Source organism: Meleagris gallopavo, chromosome 4 (genome assembly GCF_905368555.1).
Source record: "Meleagris gallopavo chromosome 4, MGAL_WU_HG_1.1, whole genome shotgun sequence".
NCBI lineage: Eukaryota > Metazoa > Chordata > Aves > Galliformes > Phasianidae > Meleagris > Meleagris gallopavo.
In genome coordinates, this window is record NC_139407.1 from 11,612,199 (window position 1) to 11,636,965 (window position 24,767).

Here is a 24,767-nt window from a genome sequence, read left to right on the forward strand (position 1 = left end):
CATTCAAATTTTAGAGGCACGAGGATTTAAGTTGTCTCCCAAAGTTATGGAATCATAGAATTGCTCAGGTTGGAAAAGACCTTAAAGATTATCAAGCCCAACCCCAACCTGACCACACTACCCTACCTCTAACAGCCCTCCGCTAAATCACGTCCCTGAGCACCACATCCAAATGGTTTTTAAACACATCCAGGGATGGTGACTCAACCACCTCCCTGGGGAGCCTATTCCAGTGCTTAACAATCCTTTGTCTAAAGTTTTGCCTGATATTCAAAAAGCAAAATACTACATTTGTTTCCTTTAAGAAGTTTAGGACACAAGATGTGTGACTGATAATACACAAAGTATAGAGAAAGGGCAGAAATGAATGATACAGGGATCAATGTTGCAGGTGAAATCTCCTAAATGAGAGCTTGGCACAGTAACCAATTCTGAAGTTGTTTCAGTTCTCCTAGTGGTTCCAGACAAAAGTCCTCTCCAGAAAGCACTGCTTTTAGCCAGAGGGGTGCAGGTGACAGAAGTGAAGGTGACGAACTTTTCCTTAAAATAAACCATACATTGTCAATAATCAACATGCTCTTCGTATTGCTTCCTGTAATATCACACAGCGTGTAAAGTGAGATACATTGCTGCAGATAACTTTATTCTTAATATCAATATCAAAAACTGATACCTAATTAGATGCCTGTGATAAAATCCAGCTGTTAACTTCACATTTCCTCTGCATTAATAAACCAGGTTACACTAAGCCTTTCGGCTTTCTATTTTATACATTAATTACGATATATTAAGAAATAGAGAAGTTTACTTCACTTTATCGCACCCACCCGATTTTAGGCTTCTTTCGAACAATTACGTTACTCGGAGAAGGAAAATGAAAGGAGACTGCCCTTTTATTTGGTTGGAGACGTTCAAGAGGTTTAATGGTCTCTGGGGGCATCTACTGGAAATGTAGAAAACTGCAGTCACGACACGTTAATCACGCCGCTGCCAAAGCGAGGAGGCACGGCCCCAGAACAAAGGGAAGAGCCGCCCCGCGAGCAGCCGGAGCAGCGACTTTATGTTTAAAGCAGAGAGCAATGATTCTGTTTCTAATCTAAATCAGATTTTTTTTTTTTTTTTCCTGAATCCATTTCAATCGACAGATGATACTTAACACACAGACGACGCTCACCTGCCCATACGCTGGTCTCTGTTGATGTTATCAGATGTTTATTTATGCAGGTCGGGTCACACAGTGACGTGACGTCCACTTAGCGATTTGGTTGGGTATTAGACATTTGGCACACGTGCAGTTACTGTGGTGCAGTACTTTATAGCTACTTAGATAATTTTCTTTTATGGTCTTCTTTTATTATTGTCGTTGCTATTCTAAAACTAGCCTGAGTCACCCTGAGGAAACTGATTTGAGCACAGCCTGATTCTAATTTGTATTTGCTAGTGCAAAAATCAGAAATGCCCATCTTTACTGGATCACTGAAACAACACTGCTGCTGGAATCTCAGGCATCTGCTGGTACCGTACTGTTATAGGACTCTTAAATAATGCTTGGAGACTGGGAGTGCCATCCTTTAACTGCTAGTCCTATGGCATTCTGCCCTTCACAGAGAGAAAAGGAGACAGAAATTAAGAAGCCAAAAGACAGGTGTTGGTAATAATCAGAACAGTCAGCATGTCACAACAGAATTCGTTACTATGAGCTCACATCTCCAGGCCTCCAGCCCGGAGTGGTCAATGGCAGACATGCAAAATAGATACAGAAGGCTACGGTTGAATCACCATCCCTGGATGTGTTTAAAAACCATTTGGATGTGGTGCTCAGGGACGTGATTTAGCGGAGGGCTGTTAGAGGTAGGGTAGTGTGGTCAGGTTGGGGTTGGACTTGATAATCTTTAAGGTCTTTTCCAACCTGAGCAATTCTACGATTCTACTTTTTTTTAACAAGGTTTATATCTTTAAATTTGCTAGGATTTAATTAGTACTGTAGGTTCATGTCCGCTGCTGGCTACAATACAAGTATACTGTACAATCTCATTTTCTAAAGCAGAAAATGGGATGGATTAAACAATGAGAGTATGTAAAATTAAAAAGCATTAACAGTTTCAAATACTTACTACGCCAACGATTGTAATGTTTAGAAATTGTATTCAAATACATTTCATTAATTTGTTTTTTTTCCTTCTGGATCTGGAAAGCCAATGATGGATAAAAATGTCTTAGAATTGGACCACGAAATTAATAAAAAATAACCTAGAAATATTTTCTTAAATGTATTTAGAGAGATACCAGTATTCATTTTTCTCATTTCTAATTCTACAAGAAAAACAAAATCACATCGAGTATATGAATACTTAGTTACTTTGTGTTCAACCTGTATGCCAACACACACAGAGTAAACAAGAGCATATCAGTTCCCTCAGTGAAATTTGAAAAGTATGTGCATAAAGTAAAACCGATTGTACTATACAAAACACAAAAGACAAGCATGCTCGAAGAGTCTCTACTGTCAGGCTGCTCTGCCTAGGAATTGAAAGAGGAATTACCATTTAATTAAAGTTGGACGTCCAAAAAATGTAATGGTTTTGTAACTCTGATAATGACCCACCTGTGAAGCAGTTAACACTTTTGCATGGCACTGTTGAAGATGAAAAGCACTTATCAGATATATAGTAAATAGGGATGATTTCACTGGTTCAGCTTCAGTGATGCTGTGATCAAGGCTACAGTGTTATAAAGCCATGTACTTACACTGTTGAAATTTACATTGCCATGTGTTTAAGGGGCAATCCACCAAAGTTATGTACACATCTAATTTGAAAAATATACCCAGGTGGACTGAGCATCTGAGTTTAGTGGGAAAAATTATGTGTGCTAAGTGCTTTGGTGAGCCAAGCCCTCAGTGCTCAACAAACTTTCCCCACACACTGCTAATGATACAGAGCTATTTAACTGAAACAGGGCACAACCGTCTTTAACCCTAGTTTAAGGACTGTCTGCTTTAAATACTTTAAAGAAATATGGTTATCTCATGAAAGTATGATAAATGCTATTAAGTAGTAACAGACAGTAGCATGAGCATTTTTGATTATTAAATCTGAGAAATACATGATATTGGGGTCAGGTGCATGTTTTTAATCCCCAAATTATGAAAACAAAATAGCTAGTGTCCTACAATTAAAAACAACAAATTAAACAAGCGTTACAAGAAGAGGTCCCTACTCTGAAGAGTAAATAAGAAACATACCATGACAAATTATGCATACCAGGAGAGAGAACATTTCCTTGGAACTGACTTATGCAAAAATTCCAATATATATACATTTTTTTAATAGGAAAAGGTTTATAGAGGTATGTATTCAGAACTGTTAAAGGAAAGAAGAAAATGAAGTGTATAAAAAAATAAAGTACATAGCCACTCCGTACCTTATATACATATAGGCATAATAACTTTCAGCACATGTAGTGCAGTATTTTTCATCTGTTGGCTCACAGTCTGACTGCTGTCAAGCTACACTTTAAACTAAGTCATGCAATCAAAAGTGGATGCATAACCTGTCAGTAAGATCCCGCAAAGAACACAGATTGGACTCACTTCCTTTTGTTCAAAGCTACGCTGCCACTTTAATACTACATAAAATGAAAAATTAATCAATTATAAACATCAAAGGATGACACAGAAGAAGTATTTTAAAATGAATATAAGTACTGTAATAATTAAGAATTCTAATTAGCACAGAAAATGGAAATACAAATTTAGTCCTGAAATTTTGGGACATTGTGTTCCTAAACATAAATGCAATGAAAGCAACTAAAAGAAAAAGCATCACCCTCATCGAAATATTTTTTCATACAACAGCACACATACCTGTAATCATTAGCTTTCACTTAAAGCAAAATTTAAAAAAGTACATTATACTCATTAATCTCTCTGCTTATCTTTCTAAATTAATTATGTTCGTTAACAAAAAGTAATTCCAACCATATTATATGGACTGTTATTTATCAAAGTGAGGTATTTCTTAAGAGCTGATCTAAGGGACATAAAGTCAGGAACTTCTGCAGATTTCTTTCTTAGTAAAATTACCTTAGAAAGAGATAATGATAACTATTTTCTTGCTAGAGCTGATGCACTGAATTATCATAAAGCGGTATACAAGGCTATTCATTTATTATCAGACTACTGCTATCAACAATTCCCAGAGCATTGTTTCATTTGCTTATGATAACCCACTCAAGCATCCATCAGAACTCACTTGCTAGTCTAAAGACAAATAAATAAAGATGAAGAAAGAGGGAAAGAAAATCAAGGATTTTAGAGATTCAGAACGATTCACTGAGAGAATTATTAGGAAGTCATGATTGCACCAAGGCAAATGAGATTGACTTTCGTTATTTCAAATTCTTTGTATGTTAGAGATGCCTTTCCACCTTTGTGGAATGCTTTAAAAATAGACATCAGTTGTGTATAGCTTGTACATTATCTTCAGTACTAAATATTGTTGAACTATGGAGAAATGAAAGCACCAGAAAACCGTAAGACCAAACTTAGTAAAAACAACAAGTTACATAAAAAAGAAATACTTCAGCTCACTGTGTTCTTCTTTATTAAAGTATGTCATGTATTTTATCTTTGCAAGAGTTTGATGAGTTTTTGCAAGTAAAATTCTGTTTCCTCTATACTTGCTAATAGTCATGAGAATCTGTAGTTTGCACCTTCCCATTAAAAATGTATTGTATTTTTTGAAATTATTCACCCCGCCTTTTATCCAGATCATGTCTTTGAAAGGAGGAAGTAGATAATAAATGGAATAATTCATGATTTCCCATTAAATATGAAACTTTCTTTTGCAGAGTTTAGAAAATGAAGTTCTACATAATGTACAGAAGTTGATTAGAACTTTTTTTTAACCTTTTCAAGAAAAACCTTTCACATTACACAAATGTACAAAGAAGTTTCTTTATGAAAGGCAAACCATTCACTTTCCACACTGTTCTGTAGATCCTTACCTAATTACAGTAAATCATATGTTTATGAGGCCTGAAATTCAGAGAGATCATTCATCTGACCAAGAGACTGTGTCTCTAAGTACTAAAAATCGCTTTTTGAAAGTTGTTCAATAAACATTGAATCCTGGTCATGACAAGTAAGATTGTTAGAAATTATTCAGATAGAAAAAAAATACATATTTAAATAATATTGTGAAAGCAATGGCAAAGAAATTTAAAATTTATCATCTAGCTCAATAAGTAACTTGTGCCATCTCCCTTTCCACAAGCAATGTTTCAGCAGGGAGTTTGGGTAGAGAGCCTTAATTTAAAATTTCTTTTACTGTGAAAAGCTACATTTGTGGTTTTGAATTATATTTTCCCATAGTTTTTAAGTGTCTAAAAATGAAGAATTACTCTCGTAAAATGTAAATGAGTTGACACAACATTTGACCAGTTCTCATCCTGACTAATGTGACCAAAGAAGTTCAAAAGGTGGGGTCACATCCAAAGATTGATATCAGTGAGAAGAGTAAAAACTTTCTAGGTTCTGAATATGAAAGGCAAAGACTTTTTGCTGCTTTCTTTAGTTGCTTGGAGCTCTCCCTCCATATTAATAGAGTTGTACACAGAAAGAATCCAATGTGTGCATCACTATAGCCAAATATTGTACAACTTAGGACTGAAATACAAGGAAAAAGCAGAATCTGAGGCTATCTTAGCTGATCTGTGTATAAAATCTCCCTTTGCAAGCTTTTTAGTAATAATATGTGCCTTTCCTCCCTTCTTGGCTTAGCCTCCCACTAACAAAATATTTTCACTAGCCCTTATTCTTAGCATTGTCCCTATCCACTGAGATCTTTACTTCTCATAGCGTTTTTCAGGGGGATCCATAACAAAATTGCCAAAACCAAATTATGTGTGTCCATGCCTGGAAGCCCCTGTAAAGATCTCAGGTTTTTTTCACAATACAACAAGATGAAAAAGAGTCCCAAATCGATTTGTTTAGGAAAAGATAAAATAGGTGAACTACGATGACTTTCATGAAAGTGATAGCGACTAAAAAAATTTGGATTAAGTGAAGACCCAGTCAGTTATTCGTTTTTGGTTATTGGCATATGGTTCATTAACACGCACACAAAAGAGAATAAAGACAAATACAGATGCAAAGCTAAAATTCAATACAGCAGTCAAGATCAGAACAAGCCCAGTTTGACAGAAGAGCTGAGTAGGTTATGATGAAAATAAAAAAATAATCTTCAAATTAGGCCTTCTCTTCTCCAACAGTCCGCAAACCCCATTCTCCTCTCTTAGCAGACTCTCTGAATCATACTGGCCTCTAATCAGGTGATAAAGTTCCTTCCTCTTTAGTCTTGAGGACAAATGGGGTTAAATATCCAGAGACCAACTGGTAGGGACATAGGAAATAATCACGTCTTTCTTCACTCAGCCTAGCTGAGACTGATATTGAAAATAGCAGGAACCTGGGACAGGGAAAGGATAGTTAATATTTTTTCCCTTCTAATTCCCTCAATGAAAAATAGAATAATATTACATTATGTGTCACTAATCTAAGTTTTAAGATGGATGCCAGGTCATTTTTGTTTAGAAATTGTCAACTCGTTGTCGAATCACTGCCTCAGAAATTAATGAACGCACATTCCAAATTCTTCTATCTGACCTATTTTTCAGTTTTCAAAATGTAATCATTCTTTAGTGTGGGGTTCAGTTAATCAAATGTATGTCTCTGCAACTGAGCTGACCAGCCAGAGCTCACTATAAAGGCAGTAGAGAGAAACAGATACTTCAAAAGTACAATTCACTTTATTCTAGAGCAGTTGTCTAAAGACTCAAAGATGGGGTTCAACTAAGTAAATGATTTATTCTTACTTATTTCCATTGATTATATGGTGTGATTAACCTAGTCAGTTGAATTAAATTTATGTGAAATCCCCTTTGCACTTCTTTGCAGAGGAGGACAAAGGTTTGTAGAAGAAAAGAGTTACTGTATTCACTATTCATCATTCTTACAGGAAAAAAAAATATATATATGTAAATATATATTTCAGGTTTCTTATACTGAGAAGCTGTCTTCCTCAAGAAACACCACTTTTCGATAGTGGTTGGAAGAAGCAAAAAACAAACAAACAAACAAAAAAAAGTGGAAGTCTGACTAACAGTACCTCACTCCTTGTAGTTCAGTGCAGGAGATGGAAATCATTTGAATGGAAAAATCACAAATCCCGCAATTTAAGAGGAATGTTTACTACTCCTCTCCTCCTTTGAAATTATCACAGATCTTTCTGATAAAAAATGAAATTGCTGAGTAATAATTCCAAAGCTTAAGGACCCACACAGCCTTGTGGAAAATTCCAGTATCACATTTCACTAGAAAAAGAGAAGCAAAATACAGTCTTTTACTTCTAACTCTGTGAATCTCTGCTTCTTAGGAAGAAATCCAAGAACTTGGAGAATACTGAGGGTCCTGCTCTTAATACAAAAGCTGCCAAATATGAAAATGCTCTCACTTTCATAGGGAAAATCTTGCAGAAATCTATGAGGAATGAAACATTCACCCGTATGCAATCTGCAGTGCTCTTCCCAACTACTGAATTGGCTGGCTCGCAATTGCGCTGGCAACAGCTTATCAGAGAATGAATGCCTTTTCCTTTCATTGTTCCAGTTAATCTTTAAATGGACCAGTCTTTGGTGAATTCCTCGCTTAACAATTCACTACACCTCAAAAACATCTGACCCAATGCATACATAATAATCTTGTCTCCTCTCTGAAAAAGTCATATCAGAGCAGATCTTCGCTGAAGTAGATTTATCAAGGTAAGCTCAACCAATCACAAGACAAAAAACAAATACTACAGTTTTTGCTCAAGTAGGTTAGCCAGTACCTGTATAATTTAGCTGACTTCTAACTATCAATGAGTCTCAAGTGAGTACACGACAAGTTTAATCCCATCAGCTGATTCACAGAAATATACCTAGTGAAATCAGTAATGTGACATTTTTTGTTACTACTAAGCAAAGCTACTTCTCTCATCAGAAAGATTTAAGAGTATCTCTTTCTAGTCTTTAACTTTTTTTTTTTTCTTTTTTTTTTTTTTTTTTTTTTTTTGGTTAAAATAGTTTTCTCCGGATGGTTTCATTTGTATGAAAAGGAGAGAGCTGTTACTTGATCTTTCTGGCCCTGACAAAAAAGATTAGGAAACAGCAATGACGTTATCAAATTCTGGACCATTCTAGGCTCCAATTTCATTTGAACATTCAGTCCTGGAATCAATCTTTTGACGGAAAATGACTTAGTTCATAGTTCGTTATGAACTTTTGAGTCATAAGGACAAGTTTTAATTTTTACTGCAATCTAATTTTGAGCCACCAAATTAATGATTTGGTGAGTCGAGACAAAGAACAGTATCAGGGGAAGCACCATAAAGGCCAGCGGTCAGCCAACCTCGTAAGCTCACAAAATCCTGTGGCAAGAAACCAGTCACACATTCTGCATTAATGGGAACCTTCCTTCTCTCTCTCCCCTGCTCCTTCCCTTCTATTTCCAGCTTCTCACACCACACTACTTCTGATTTCAGGTTACTGTCTTAGGGAAGGAAACAAAACAAATTTAAGGAAAAAAAAAATCGATATCTTGTTTTGATATAATTAAAGGACTGCTTTCCTTTAGCACTGTCTATCACATCACTGTGGGACAAAAAAATTATTTATAAAAATCTCTGTATTTTTCCACACATGCACACACACACACTCACACAAAAGAAAGTAAATTATAACAATAGCAGATTTCAGTAATTTTTCTTAGTTGCTAACTTTGGAACAGTATACAGAAAAATGTACAACAGAAAAAAGACTGCAACCTTTTTTTTTTTCTCTTCAACTACACAGAAAGCAGATTGTCTTAATTTAAAAGAATAATATGTAGGATACAATTTTAGGAAATAATTTTTTAGGAAATATTGCTTCTCATAATTGTGACACTACCTTTAAACTCGTTTATTTAAGAGGTGATAAAATCTTATAGTCAATGGAAAAAAAAAAAAAAGGATGTTTAATATTAAGCAGGATAGTCACTGAAATAATTGTTTGTCAAATAATAACTAGCAATATGGAGGCTAATTTATTGAATCACTAGTAAACAATAATTATTAAATTACATAGGAACAACAGATTACCTGTAAATATCATCCGCTGAAAAGGTACAGTAAAGAAAGCAATCTTGGTAGCAGTGTTATTAGTAGTACACTGGCTGATTGCTTCCACCTACAAATTGCAAAGATGATTCCCATCCTTGTACCCTAGTAATTGTCAGTAGAGTGAATGCCAGACTCACAACGTGTGATTTGAGAATCCATTGATCAGCCTGCCACTAATGAATACATATTTAAACATACAGTACCAGTGCATAACTGCTGCCAGCACAGCTGCAAATCATTGTAGAGGTATTTGTTTTAGTTAAAAAAAGTAAATTTCTTTTTAAAATCTTGGTATTTTGTTGATCCAATTACATGACACCATTGCACTGGCTAAAACTGGGGGCTTTCTGCTCTGATTTTGAAACACTTTCAGTGTTAATTCTTCTGGAGAAAACAAACCAGACCAAAAAAACAAACGGAAATAAGAAAACCATCTTTGTTATACATTCAAAATTTAAAGAAGGTTTATTTAGGGAATAGATTTTAAGTATCTCAACAAATGCATAGGTATTCAGCCAGTAAAAGAAAGCTATCCCATCCTTACAGAAGTGGTGCTTTATTTTGGAATAAAATAAATATTTTGATATTACACAACATATTATAAGCTGTTTCTCACACTTTTAAAATAATAAATTTCTTGTCTACTGAGGCACACAAAGCGTAACATTGATTTCAGTAATATCACTTACAGATATGGCATTGCTTTTCTTTCAAATTTGCTTAAAATTAAGTTGGATGCACTTGCTGTTCTTACAATTACATTATCCCAGTAGTAAGGCAACTGTGTAGCTGCTAGGTTGTTAACTTAAGTGACTGTACTACATTCATGGTCGTTACTCAAGAATTATATACCACAGAAATTTTCTAACTACAGTTTAAAAAACCTGAAATTCTCAGACTAGCTAAAAATACAGAGCATGAATATATATTTTTTCAAAAAGGTACACCTACAAAATCTGCCTACAAATAAAGCAGAAAATATATGATATTTCAGCTTTAATCTTTGAGAGGCTTTTCTAACTTTGAAAAACAGCACATTAAAATACTGAGGAAATCATTATAAAGGCAGACCACTTTGCCTAGGTAATGCAGAATAGATGTTAAAATTCTTCCTTTTCCTGTTTCCTTTTCTACAAACTCCTTCAGAGTTTGTGTGTGAAAAGAGAAATATCATAGGATTTTTTTTTAATTTACGTTTATTTGTAATTTTAGCACCAGTAAAAGGCTGATGTGATCGAATCAGAGCTGTAACATGCACTTTGAAGCCCAAAGGTCTTCCTTCTTAAAGCATCAATAACTGTTCCACATCAGCCACAAGTACTCAGAGCACTAACACGGTCCTTCTCTCCACTACTCCTAAATAATTTTCCTGTCACTGCCACACTGCTGGATCCCACAGACTGTGACAGCACCTCTTGCATAGAAAGGAAGGAAAAATCTGAACTTTGCAGTCTTTCAGATGATGACCTGCTAATAAGGTCCTGCACAGTCCCATCACTGAACCAACTTCTTGTTTATCATGTTTCATTCTGAACCTATGCAAATAAAAGCAGTGAGGCTTGAGTTTGCTTAAAAAAAGATTGTTCTCCTACATCACCTGACCAGATATATGGCATTTTTTATACTGTCAGTCAGAATACTTATTAGCCAGATTATGTTATCATAAAAAAATGAAGGTGACCCAGGGGTATTGTAGAAAAAGAAAGCAAGTCCACTGGCTGAGTATTACATGGTAGGGCTTTAGGATGCCACTAAAGTTATTACCCCTAAACTTAAACTTGGTAATTATCTAGATTTTCATTCGAAAGTGTCTTATAGAAGTTTTGCATGTACATTCTTAGTCTAGAAAGAAGAGAAACATTTTGCCTGGTTGGTCAAATTCCAATCTGGTTCACAGAATGTTTTTTTTTTTTTTTCCTTGCTGCTAGTGTGATCTTGCAATATTAATTGTTAAGGTGCCTAGAGCCCTTATATATGCATCTTTTTATTATTTAAATATTGAAATAAATAAATCATCTCACTTAAACAACCAGCAATTCAGATTTGTAAGAATTCTTTCATTAATTTTGATGGTGCTGAACCCTAGATCTGTTCTAAGTCTCCAGAAAAATAATTCAGTCAGTAGACTCTCGTAATGTCTAAGTATAAATACCTCAGCCGTAAGAAATCAAAAGTTATCTAGATATTTTTCATTCACTGGTTTTTAAATATCTAATGATGTTTCCAAATGCTACACCGTAGAAGTCAGCAGTTGAGAGTGGCTAAATAATAATTCAAAATTACAAGAACATATACGTATATATACTAAGCTTGCACCCTAGAGGAAATATTTCACAGAGGTTCAGGAAAAAAATAAAGGGGGGGAGGAAGAGAAAGAGCAAAACTTAAAATATAATTACTGACACAATCTTAACTATAGTGTTGCAAACATGATGTAATACCTTGGTAAATACACGAATTAATAAAGCCAAGGAGTTAAATGCTTTGATACCTTTAAAATCAGGAGAAATGATCCATCATTATTTAATATCAGCTTCAATTTTTAAATGCCAAGTTCCACTAAAAAGGGTAGGGCCTAGGGAACTTTAAATTTAAATGATTATGACGACTAGAAACAAAGGAAACAATAAACTTATGGATGTTAAAATGCCTTGAAAAAGCCAACTTACGCCGCAGCTTCTTGTTTTGACAACCCTTTGATATTCTTCGCCAAATAATCATCTATGCCATCTTTGTCTTTGATCAAGTGAATCCTAAATTTAAATGAAAAAAATTAAATGAAACACTGTGAGCTGCTAACACAGACTTCCGTGGCATGTATAATATATTAGCATTGCCAAGTAGAGCTAAATACTGAAATATTGACAAAGTAATGTTTTCTATAAAAACATACAAATATCTTTTTAATTTTTTGGTCTGCAGCCATTTCAAATCCTTATTTCTACAAGAAATTAGAATAGGCTTAGCTTTCAAGAACTGAGTTACATGATATTTCTGTCTAACCAGAAGTTGTATATTAGCTGAATAAGTAATAACTGATAAAGCCATCAATATCTGAACTGCTTTCTAAATCATTACATTTTTTGCATTATGAGTATGGACCAACATGGTCTAAGCTACTGTGCATTTAACAGTTCCAAAAAATAAAATAAAATAAGAAGTCCCAAACCCAACTCAAACATATTTACTTTCCTTAGTGCACTGCATACTTTTAAGTCTGTTCTCTGCTACCCACAATTTGAACAGCACATTACAAAAAGAGGTCCAACAAAGAGGTAATACACAAGGCACCGAAAGAAATGGGAATATTTCTATGCATTAGTGCAAAGATCTGATTTTGTGATTTGAACCATACTTAATTTCACATTTCATTTAAGCCAGCATTGCTACTCTGAGACACAAGAGATGTCTTGAATTTTAAAGGATAACATGCACTTCCTGACCATAAAGTCTATTTAAACAGATGCTTATAACCCAGCCACAGATGACATAATCTTCATAAAAATAATGTGATTTTTTTTTTTTTTTCTTTTAAAAGCCATAAAGATTGTCTGGTTATCATTCAAAGATGAAACAAATTCAACATCAGTGTTCCACATAAATCTGTAACTTTTCTCTTTCTCTGGCTGTATGATAGTGCTGACTTTCGTTGCAGGTATGAGAGAGTCAGTTCTTTTCATAATGTTAGCTAATACAAGTATCGTACCCTTCACTGCTCTGAAAATACCACAGACACTTTCTGAAATTCATTTAAGTAAAAACAAAATAGCTAAGCAACCTAGAGATATTTTGACGTGTCTGAATTTCAAACCGTATAATAGTGAAAACCTGTGGCACAAACAGGGCATTTAAATTTGTTCCCAAGTTTACTGTTACTGATATACACCAACAGAAGCTTGTGCTTTCCCACAGCATGTAATAGAATTGCTGCTGACCACCAAAGATATACATCTTATGGATATTACCACTAAAATTCAGTGCAAATGCCAATGTTTCATCAGTATCAAAATTTTCACAGAAAAATAGTCACAATTTAGGAAGATAAGCAGTGTCATTAGGAAAAAGAAGCTAAGGCAGTTATTATAGATTTTAAACTGATGTAAACTGTATTTCAAGACACAATAGGTTAATATCACTTAACAAAATATATTTAAAAAGCAGTATCTTTGGATCATTAAATGTGAGCGATTCAGAAAACACACCCACAGATCTTTGTACCTTAAGGCTGCAAAAATGAGCCTTCTTTGCCTCATAACACACAAAGAAAACAGCAGATATAGATGGGAAAAAAAATAAAAGGTCCAGACTCCCAGAGTGAAACATTCATCTCCAAGATACAAATTTCTAGGCATCACTGTCACCTCTCTGCAATATAATCTACACTGCAGTTAAAAACAAGCTCAAATTGGAGTAAAAGAAAGTCTGATGCCTTCTTACTGTCTTCTCAAATTAATAAACAATATTTACATACAGAGAAATTGGGAAAAAAAGCCCCACAAAATCATATACAATCTAAACTATCACCTGCCATAGAGTTAATATTTAAAGTTCTGAATTCTGACAGGGAATAACTTTCACACTTACAAAACAAACAAAAAGACGAACAGGAGGAAACAAACACAGGCAGCCAAGGGAGAAAAAGAACAGAAGTAAGAACTTGCAAATCAATTAGTTTACAGAAGTCCGGAAGTATCCTCAGTATTGAACTGATGGAATTACACTGGAAGAAATGTAAGTTACTGAAAATAAATTATTAGCTCATTCTGGCTGCTATTGTCAATGATATTAGTACAGGAATAACACAGACAAGACAAACAGATGATACATAGAAACAAAAAATAGCATTTTTTTTTTCCATTACCTCAAACAATCATTACTTAAAACATTGTTATATCTGTTACATGCAATGAAGATTAAAAAGAAATATAATTGATAACAACTGACACTGTGACTTAGAATGGATGTTATTTCCAACAGAGAAGTAAGCTAAGGACGCTACTGGCTAAGAATCATCATTTTTATTCATCCAGAAGTTGTCACTTGCTTTTTCCAAACAGTTGTAGCCTTATTTCTCCAGTGTTTCAATGATGACTCATGATATTTCATAAATAGTTTATATAAGGTGTTCTTCACCTATAAATTGAATCCTATTTAATTTAAAATCACTCCCTTATTAAAAACAAATATATTTTAATCCTATTGACAGTTATCTCACGGTTAGCTTTTTGTACCCTTTATTTCTAATAACTATTTTTGTTACCAGTTTACACAGCAAAATAGTTACAGATTTTGATCAGAAACTGACTTCAAGATAAATACAACTGGCTTTTTAATCAAAGAACAGTACAAAGATGCATAAAGCATGAAGGACCAAACAGATTCTCACATAACTCTCTATCCTCACTGCATATTCCGTTCAGTTTTTTTCAGCATATCAAAGAAAATGGCAGAGCTTGTCTTGCTTTAATCAGTAGGTACCTGCAGCATCATCCACACCATCACAGAATCACACATTTCTTCTTTGCAGACAGATACAACATCATACAGGAGTGAGGGAGAATGATCTTTTAGAACATCACACTCCCCAAATAAAGAAGAGAAGCAATCCTATCTTGGGTAAGTTCTTCCACAATGGACCAAAGGTTGCTCCAAAAGTAATGCCTCCTATTTATTTCCATGGAAACGACAACAATTTAAAAGAGCACAATGGCACTACTCGATGGACTAACTTCTCAGCCACAAACCACTATTTTTCAACACTGTCACCACCATTAGTTATGTATTTTTGCCAGCGATGAACAAGAGCCTGCATGCTATGCTCATAAAAATCTGTACCTGCAGAGGTGACCCACTACTGCTGTTGCCACTGCTGAAGTGCACCCCCCAACACTGTTTGATCTCCATAAACATTCAGCAAAGCATTGATAAATGTCAGTGGATTGCCTCAGAGAGGAATTCAGTGACACACCTTTGCTTCACACACACTTCCATGTCAGATATCATGTCACACAGTCCCTCTGCTGCCACCTGTCACACGGCAACAACACGGAATAGGATATTGGTGGTAAAGTTCAGCCTGTACCAACATCTGCCTCTGATGTCATGGGCCAACTCAAGAAAACTGAAGGCATTACTTTCAGAGCAGCTCTCATAATCAATGGAAAAATTGGTGGCTGCAGAACATTGCTCCAGCCATATCAATTTAAAAAAAATTCTAAAAATATTTTAAGGCACGCATCATTGCATCTTCTTATTCTATCCATCTGCTGACAGGGGCCCCCCTCAGAAAGCCTGATTAAAGTAGTCAAAATTCTATCTGAAATAAATGGAATTGTGGAAAAATAACATAAGTTTCCAGGACTACAATTAGTAATGAGCAACTGTTAAACAGACTTGTTCTATAAAATTATGGGGCTGGATAGCAACTAGGAATATTCACTGAAGGAGACAAAAAAGCATAGATAACTAATAACTGGGAAGAGAAATGGAAACTGACTGGAAAGCCATGAAGGCACATGTAGGAATATAGCTTGACAGGATTATGGCACTATATTTTATACACCCAGGTACTAACTACAAGTTAATATTGCTGTTTTCAGGCATTATATTTTATGTTATATATTCATTCATTATATTTTGAGAGATGCCAAACTGTTGTTTGAACAAAAAAAAAAAAAAAACACTTTTAAAAATCCAAATAAGTACATTTGCATTAACTTCCACTTTATCAATGCAAGACAATACCTACTATTCAGAAATAACTTCCTACAGCTTCTGAAGATGCTCTGAAAGAATAGGATGAAACATCTACCTTAAACAGAATATATTTCCATTTTTTTTCCTTTTAACAACAAAACTTTCCCAGGATAAAATTTTCTTCTTTCTTATTTTTGCATTTTTAAATGCTGCAACAAATTGAAGAGACTCCATCAAATTGGCACATCAGATTGAAGCTCTCCACAGTAAAAATAATCATACTCTGAAAAAAAAAAAAGGCACATACCTGGCAAAACCTAATGGTGGGCAATTCGTCGGTTCTTCAAACCTGGGATGCCATGGTGGGCTTTGAATGATTTCTTGAGGCAACACTTTCATTTCAACTAAAACAAGTAAACAAAACCACAATTATTTGAAATAATGTTTTCAGAATTATCTGGTTTCCTTTTTGCCACTTTTCAGTTAAATCTTTTATTTTCACTGTATCACATATAATACTGCCCTCCAGTTCTGTACCAATCTGTTTGGGCCACAGCATGGCTTCATGAGGACACAATGCGTAGGAATGGATATGACCTTAAGGTCTATAGTTTTCTTTCTTTCATTGGGGTGCTTTTAATCTACATAGAAACAACCAGTGCAGGCATCTTGCTTGCATGTAATTCCCCGTGCTTCCTCAAGCTAGGTACGTCCAAATGTTAATAATCTATGCTGGTACATAAGGTGAAGAAATGACTGAACATGCAACGTGCAGTGCAACAAAAGACAGTGAATTAATGTTAAAAATAATACATAATTGTCCCAGTAACAAGCATGCAAGTAGAAAAATCCAAGTAATTCTATACACGCAACATAGGATTTTACTTAAAACAAAAGCAGAAAGCCCCACAGTTATGTAGAATTGTCTAGCTTGTCATTTTGAAGTACATAAATGCTAATAGGACTTCTTTGTCATAGAGAGCTACTGTGTTTTTTCCCCAAGTATTCAGCCTGCACTTCCTACCATTAAAGTTTCAGCTGCCAGTTCCTTCATTTTGCATGTCTGTGATCTGAGGACGTTAGCAGCAGGAGCACCCTCACTTTTAAATTTGGTTTAATGTAGGTATTGCATGCCCTGCTGGTAGGCCTCAAGGCAGAAACTTTTAATAGGGACGGGAAAATAGAATATAAGGGGGGGAGGAGGAGAGGAAAGGAGAGGAAGAAGTTAACTATTTGCTGCATTTAGTGGAAGAAAATTTCTTCTGAGGGAAAGAAGTGATAGATACAAGTCAACTTGATGATCAGTATCAGAGTAGAAGAATATTTTATTTATCAGCCTTTCTGTGAACGAAAGCCATTTCACCGATGAAGTATTTTGCTACATTTATTATGAAGCTTTTTTTTCCCTTTTAATTTTTTAAATTGTTACTAAGACTGGAATAGCAATAAACTATGGGTTGAAAAGATATCAGAATATAGTTAATTCCTCTGAGTCCCTCTTTTAGGGCTGTAGTACTAAATTTGTTACAGACAAAAAAAAAAAATTGTAAGTTGGTTTATTTTAATGGAGGCAACAACATTTTACACAAGTGTGTCACTGAGGAAAAAAAACTCATTACAAAAATAAAAACAAAGTCTACAAAAAGCGCTGGTATCTCATCACTATAGCAAACTACACTTGTTACAGAAATTGCAGATTTGCATCCAGAAGCAACACAGAAAGGTAGATCTCTGCTAAGGAAAATGCTATTCATTGAGGAACAGTAAGTAAACTTTATACCAACACCGGAGCCCAGAGACGAGGCAAAGCTTGCTGCAAGCCCCTTACTTTTGGAGCACGTCTTAATAGCAGCCGCTCAGTCTGGCAAGCAGGAGGACTGACTGCAGGCAGCGGTGGGACCGGGCAGGCAGGGGACTCAGAAGCACGGGAGCCAGGAGCGGCTGCACCACCACAAGCTACCGGCTGGCTTGACTGGCTACGAGACAGGTGCGTTCATTTTTCCCCCTAGCTCATTAACCACCTGCATACCCGAAGCCTTTTCCTGTAACGCTGCTTCAGCCCCTTCGAAAAAAACACCAGAATTTTCTAAAGGCACGAACGCCCACCGCAGCACGGCGGATAGCGGCCGTTTGGCCGCGGCCCCCCCGGCGAAATGGCGGACCCGCCCCGCGTGGACGGCGGAGAGGATAAAGGGTCGCGGACGGCGCGTCCCCTCGTGTCGAACCTGAAAAGCAGCAGCGCGGAGCCCCCATCCCGAGCAGAGCGAGGCGGCCCTGCAGCCTTGTGATGCCGACGCTCCCGGCCCAGCCATGGCAACGGGGGCGGGCGGTGCCGAGGGTGGTAGCGAGCGGTGAGAGGCTGCCGAGAGTGCGACTAAGCCTGAGTTGGATCTTACGAGCTCCGGAAGATATAAGAATCCAGAGCAGCTGTAGGTTTTTAACATTAACTCGTCTCGGACTAGAGATTCACAGCTGTGAACAAGTTTTGTTTTCTTTCAGGACCTTTTCAGACAGTCATTCAGGCCTATCGAGTAATAGAAAACAAAAAGCATATAAACCCAGATTTAATCTAAATGAGTGGCATAAAGATTCTGGGTTTGTGGCAAACTGTTAATGTCTACGGTAAGAATTTGCTGTCTGTAACAAATGAACTCTTCTACTGATCTGCTCTGGAGTCTGACAGCTTACAGGAAATAGAACTAGCGAGAAGGAACAAACGAAGGTTTGGTAATGTGGATGAAAAAAGATAATAGAAACCATAATCAGGATACCAAAGAATACAACGAGCACAGATTTTTCAGAAGCTTCCATTCCACTGCTGTAAACTTGTCACCAGTGGAAGAGGTCATCTTGTAGCACAGATTTGACCCAGTTTTTATTGCTAAAATTGATTTTGACATGCCAGTTTTCCAAACAATTGTTATAATCTATTTTGGATTGAGTGGACAGAAAACACTTCAAAGATGGCATTACCTGTTTCTGAGTTGATGGCAATTGGATGCACGTGATCTTGAACATTTATGGGTCAGTGTTCTAAAGGATAAGCCAAAAATTGACAGGGTACTTAGCTATCAAATCACACTAGAGAAACGCATGACCTATGCCTTACCTGTCTACAACATATAGGGAAAACACTCCTATACCATGATGAATTTCACATGCTGGATATCTCATACTGCTGGTGTTAAAAAGTACTTGGAATTTCAAAATATTTTAAGTGTCAATTTCCTAACTTAAGAAGTGTTGCACCCAACAAAAGGAAATTCTATATTACACCTCATCTAGACAGATAAAAAGGAATTGAACAGAGCTAAAAATTAGTCATAGCTCAGATAACTGATAATTATTTGATCACATTTGTTACACACAAACAGAATTAAGTCCAAACCTATATATGCTTCATGCTTTGGAGGGCATAATTTTATAAAGGTGAAGACCACTGTAAGATAAGACTGTTGGGAGAAAGAATTGAATCTGAGATGGGAGAAAATTAATTGGAAACTGTGTAAGGATGTTAGCCACGATACTCCCAAAGTCATCATCCTGTGATGAAGGAATACATTTGCCAGACAGATAGGGATAGATTACAAAGAAAACATCTACAAAACAGAAGATACCTAGTATAATAAATGTGCATTCTAAGTTAGACATTGAAGAAAATGACTGTGGGTTGTAAAAGGTTTAAAGGGAATAAATAAATATACAACAGTTAAACTGAAGAAAATGTAAGTTGTTTTTCTTTTTTCTCAAGCATAGAAGATAGAAAATGGTCTAAATGATGAAACATCCCTATTAAGTTATGAAGATGTCAACCTTAACCACAACAATCTTGGGAAGTTAGAACACAGAAATGAGGAATGTGAGGGTGTCAGCCCTGAGCATGCTACCAGGCACCAATCAGTGTACAAATATGCACAAAGTACACAAAAAGTACAAAACAGTGCAGGCTGCTGTGGGCTGCAGATGGACATCTGACAGGATGATGGAACAGGAATAATCTCTAGAATATCCAGGTTTTCTTCAATCAATATTCCTTCTACTCCCATTCCTCTTTTTATCCTAGGACAAGGGATGAAAAGAGGTGAACAGGGAGATTCTTCAACTCTGTGGGACCTTGCATGGCATACTGAGCTAGGTACTGATTGGAATGATCTTAAACCAAAAGTTGGCTTTGGGACTAGAGTTATTTTTCATACTAAATAAAATACACAAAATCTTCAAAAAAAAAAAAAACCAAACCAGAGGATTTCTGCAGACAAATCCTGTAACGTTTTACAATCAATATTTCTAGACAAAATTCTATTTTTTGTGTGTGAACTCTTTAAAACAAATAACCAGAAACCTACTGCCACTCAAAACAGATTATCTTACCAAAAATAAATACTTACTATGCATCTTTTCCTTGCACATGAGATGTAAACTGCATTTCTACCTTTCTGATAATCACATGCAAGAGAAATATGTAGGTAGTACTTCTTAGAGGTAGTAATCAGAGGCCCAAACCAGAAATTATTTTCTCTTGCACACAAAAAGAGCCATTTCCAATATAAGGTTTTTCTTTCATAGTAGATTCTTCAAGACTGTTTATGTTTTACTCACTCTGTAAGCGATACCCTTATTATTTCTTTAGAGATGAGCATGAGGAATTCTTAGACCAAATCGCTAGCATGGAGCCCAGTTCTGCCATGTGTTGATCAGCTTCTTTGTCAGCAGGCAATAGTGCTGCCACAACACTTGCTAGTCAGATGCTAGCGTAAAGCTAGCACTTGAATACACAGAGTAACAACATCATAAATAGGGGCCCTAATAAGATCCTTTACACAAGTCTTGCCTTTCATTGCAAGGAAGGCTGTCCCAGCCAAGACCTAGTACTGCTTTCTTTGACAACAACAAATGACTTCTGAATATAAAAGTTATGTTTCCTGTAAGACCCATCAATTTTTCATTTTGGAGTTGTATTGCGTGGCTAGTCTGGATGATCTACCTCTGATTTTTCTCTTCATGGCAAATACACATTTAGATCTGGATAAATAGAATCACACTAACTAGAGATTTCCAGTGTTCTTCTAACAGAGCACTTACATACTGTTTAAGCAGCCTCAGTAATGTCTCTACATCACACATTGCCTTTTTTTCAGGTTCCTGTTCGAGTGATGAGATGGAGACAGCAGCACTGGCAAAGATCAAACAAACTTACAGTGTAAAAGTTACTGTAAGGATCACTAGTCTTGCTATTCATTATATACACATTATGCATCAATATACTAGATCAGTGTCAAGTTCTGCTGCTGGCACAATATGCTTAGGAAAGATCCAAATATTTGAAAGAATGCAAACTTCCAAAAAAATCTATGTTTCACATTCCTTGTCACGTTTCATCTTACTGCAGCTTGTAGCTGGTCCTTAAATAGAAGTCTTCCAAAGTAATATTAGAGCTAAAGGATTAGGTATCATAAACAATTTGTTTATCAGGCTTTCAGTTTCTCTGTTTGTATAATTTAAATACTACAGTGGAAAAACAAAAAAATACAACTGTGTTAACACTGCTCTAACACATTAGTGAGCATTTATTTATATACGTTGTTTTATTCACTTCAAACAAAAGCATTCATATTACTAACAACTTGCTAATATAAGTAGCAACCCTCCATAGATTAGCCCTAAGGAAACAGGTCTAAGTTAAGAAGATGATAAATAAAAATAAAATTACGTTTTGCAACAAGCAGTGGTTATTTCAGGAACAATCTTGTGTAAATACTTATGAAAGTATGGAACGTATCTGGGTAGGAATTAGGAATGCAAATGCACATCAAAAACTGAGCAGATATATACACACTTTATATATAAGTAGCATTTCCTCAGCCTTGAAGTAAAGTTTAGAATGGGCACAAGTTTCTCTTCTTAAGGTGTCGTTATTCTGCATGCCTAGAAATGTGAGTTTTCTGTGAAGTGTACCCACTCAAAAGTGGGTAGTAACGTTTATTTGCATTCCTGGAAGTACCAGAGATACTGCCCTTCAATTCTACAACCATTAGAAATGAGGATAGAATTCACAGCAGCCTAATAAATCTCTGAAGTACCTAAACCAGTATTTCCTTAACCTGAGACATGTGTAGGAAAAATCAGAGTTGGCACTATACAAGGATTTTGTCATTTGTTTGAGATCATTCAATATACTCATTCACAAATGATGGAACTGCAAGTATCACTGTTTTCTATAACTCATGCTGTTACATCTTCCATGCCATGCCACTGTCGGTCCTATATTCTACATGCGATACAGTGAAAACAGCCCCAGTGTGCTGTTTTGTTCTCTCTTTCCCGCCCAGCCCCCCCAACACTTTGTGTACCTGAAAGATATCCCATTAACATCTGATCCTGGTTCTGTAGTTATGTTTACTTATTTCAGATATTCTTATTCATACTCTTTTAGGTATGCCTCAGATGGACTTTCACCTACTAAAACATTTGTAGCATTATCAATTGAATATGCTTCACCTAACTAGAAATATCTATGTGAGAAGTTGATCAAACTACATCACCAACTTGGCTCATAAGTACAACTTTTTTCATCAGCATAACAGTATCTACGTGACATGCAGCTTATCATCATGAATTATGGGGGAAAGGATAAACAACCCATTAAGAAATTAAAGGCCCACAAAGGTGCAGTTTGATAAAGGATAAAAAAACCCCACAGGGTACATATAATAAGATCTCTCCCCTGAAGAGTGATTGTTATCTTTCTTTCATGAACGTCAAAGACCTGGAGCTTCTCACTGCCTCAGGCAAGTGAGTTTGAAGGTCTCCTTCATGACTGAATAGAAAATAGTAATCAGAATTTACTTCAAGACTATTTATTCTGTAGAGCATTTTTAAAAAAATGTTTTATGTGTAGAACTTATGATATTAATAACTGATAGAAACAGCCACCTTATTATGAAACTCTACTGCATTTATTGCATTCAGTGTGTCATTATCTATTTAATCTAGTATATGTAGTTTTTTTTTTTCCCCACAGAACAGTGGGCTAAACAGCTCTGCTTGATACTGTTATTCCCATTTAATTTGTGCAGTCTTCAGTCTGTAATAAATTAAAGCCTCTGTAAAAGAAGAGTGACTTAGAGATAAAGATATCTTTGCAATCCCAAGAGAAATAAGTTATTATTAAATGTTTTCATTCCCTAAGACAAAATATACAGACAATATCCTTAATGTATTGTAGCTAATAAATTATGCCCTCTTTATACTAATAAAAGAAAGTAGTATTTACAGTCTTTCAGCTTCCTGAGTGCATTTCTTGATTGTACCTAAGGTATGACTGGTCACTGAGCCAGGACCTAACCAAATTGAAGGAGAAGCAGTCAAAAAGAATGACGTAAGTGATGACAGTAGAAACATCCTGCACAGCTATCTTCCTTTTCTGAGAGATCACACTAAAATTGGTGGAAAAAAAAAAAAAATCATTTGACCTCACCTTTGTTGTGCTGAAGAATATATATACACACATATTTCCCATTAAGTCGCATCTCTGAAGTTTTGCATTTATTCATATTGCTACTAAGCTCCTTCCATTATTGTTTTCTAGTTCTGGTCGCAACCATTGATCATCTCTCATCTTAAACTAGGTTGTAAGCAGTGACATGGACAAGTAATAGCATATTATTTATAGATAACACTTCATAATGCAGCCTAGCCCAGAGACCTTTCGGCACTACTGTAGTGGAAATGATAAATAACAATATGTTAGCTGCATAGAACAGATGTCTTTGGAGATATGAAATTCTCTTTCTAGCTGACTTCAGGAATGGTGTCAGTGACAGCCAGCATTGCCTTTGGCCTCCTCCCTCTCGGCCTGTAATTTATGTAACACGTTCAGGTGGGAAAGCACCCAGTGGAGGCTTACCTACTGAGATTCATAACATTAAAGTAGCTGAAGTGAAAAAGACGTGTAAAGTTAGCATCTAGGATAAAAATCTGGTGGTGTTGTTACATAGTCCTAAGACTTTAAATGTATCATGCTAGAGATAGTTGAAATCCTTGGGGGCAGGAGGTCTGTGGATTAATGGATGTTTTTCTCCTCTGTAAATTCCTTTTTATCTGTAAGGCTAAGAGGTGCTGCTCTGTAGACATAGCAGAACTTTAAGATGAACTTTGGGAACTGCTTTGGAGATGAAAAGCGCTATGTAAACATGTACTTCCACTCCAGGTACTTACGGATACTTACCTTCAAATAGAAATTAAAGTTATATAGTGTGATAAAAGCACAGATAAAAGTAATTTCATATTAATGTCTGTACCAAATTTGTTTTGTCTAAGTTTCTCATGTACTAGATTGTTATCAACCAGCCACAAAAGTGATACTGAAATTCTAATGGAATTTTAACATTCCCTCTTAGTGACATGAATATAGGCTTCATTTATTAATTGTAACTGATTAGCCACAAGGCAAACATTTAATTAAACCTTGGGAGACAATAACATTGCACATAAATTATCTATTTAAGAGCACATAGGTCTTTATATTTCATTAAAAATTGTTTAACCAATAACTACACATCTTAAGCTCAATCTGTGTTTGTGCAGATTTAAAACCAGAAAAACCCCTAGTGCATTGGTGTTTTTTTTCTCCAGACATTTATTTCTTGATGCTTTCTGATTTGTATTTACTTACCACTTGTTCATGCTGCTTTCCCGATTAGTGAGACTGTCACTCAAGCTGTGACTTAACTATTGATTAAACAAGTCCAACCAAATTATTTACTTTCTAAATAAGTTCAGAACACTAAAAAGTACAAATAGGTGTTCATAGGATTGTTAAAAGTAAAAAAAAAATGCAGTGCAGCCGTATATTGAAGAATTCTGCTTAGA

General features: G+C 35.8%; 1 protein-coding gene across 13 annotated transcripts in view; it reads right to left on the reverse strand.

Moving 5' to 3' along the window:
* Positions 1–24,767, reverse strand: part of TTC29 (tetratricopeptide repeat domain 29) — a 317,361-nt gene that overhangs the window by 103,406 nt on the left and 189,188 nt on the right. For 7 of the 13 annotated variants that reach the window (XM_085222176.1, XM_085222178.1, XM_085222180.1 and 4 more), the window contains 2 exons: positions 16,204–16,300; positions 11,870–11,953 (listed from right to left, as the gene is read on the reverse strand). In XM_085222176.1, coding sequence (XP_085078302.1) covers positions 11,870–11,953; positions 16,204–16,300 — 181 coding nt within the window. Of the gene's footprint in view, positions 1–11,869; positions 11,954–16,203; positions 16,301–18,121; positions 18,252–24,767 lie in introns of those variants that run through there. The other 6 variants (XM_085222186.1, XM_085222183.1, XM_085222188.1 and 3 more) reach the window with 3 other exon arrangements.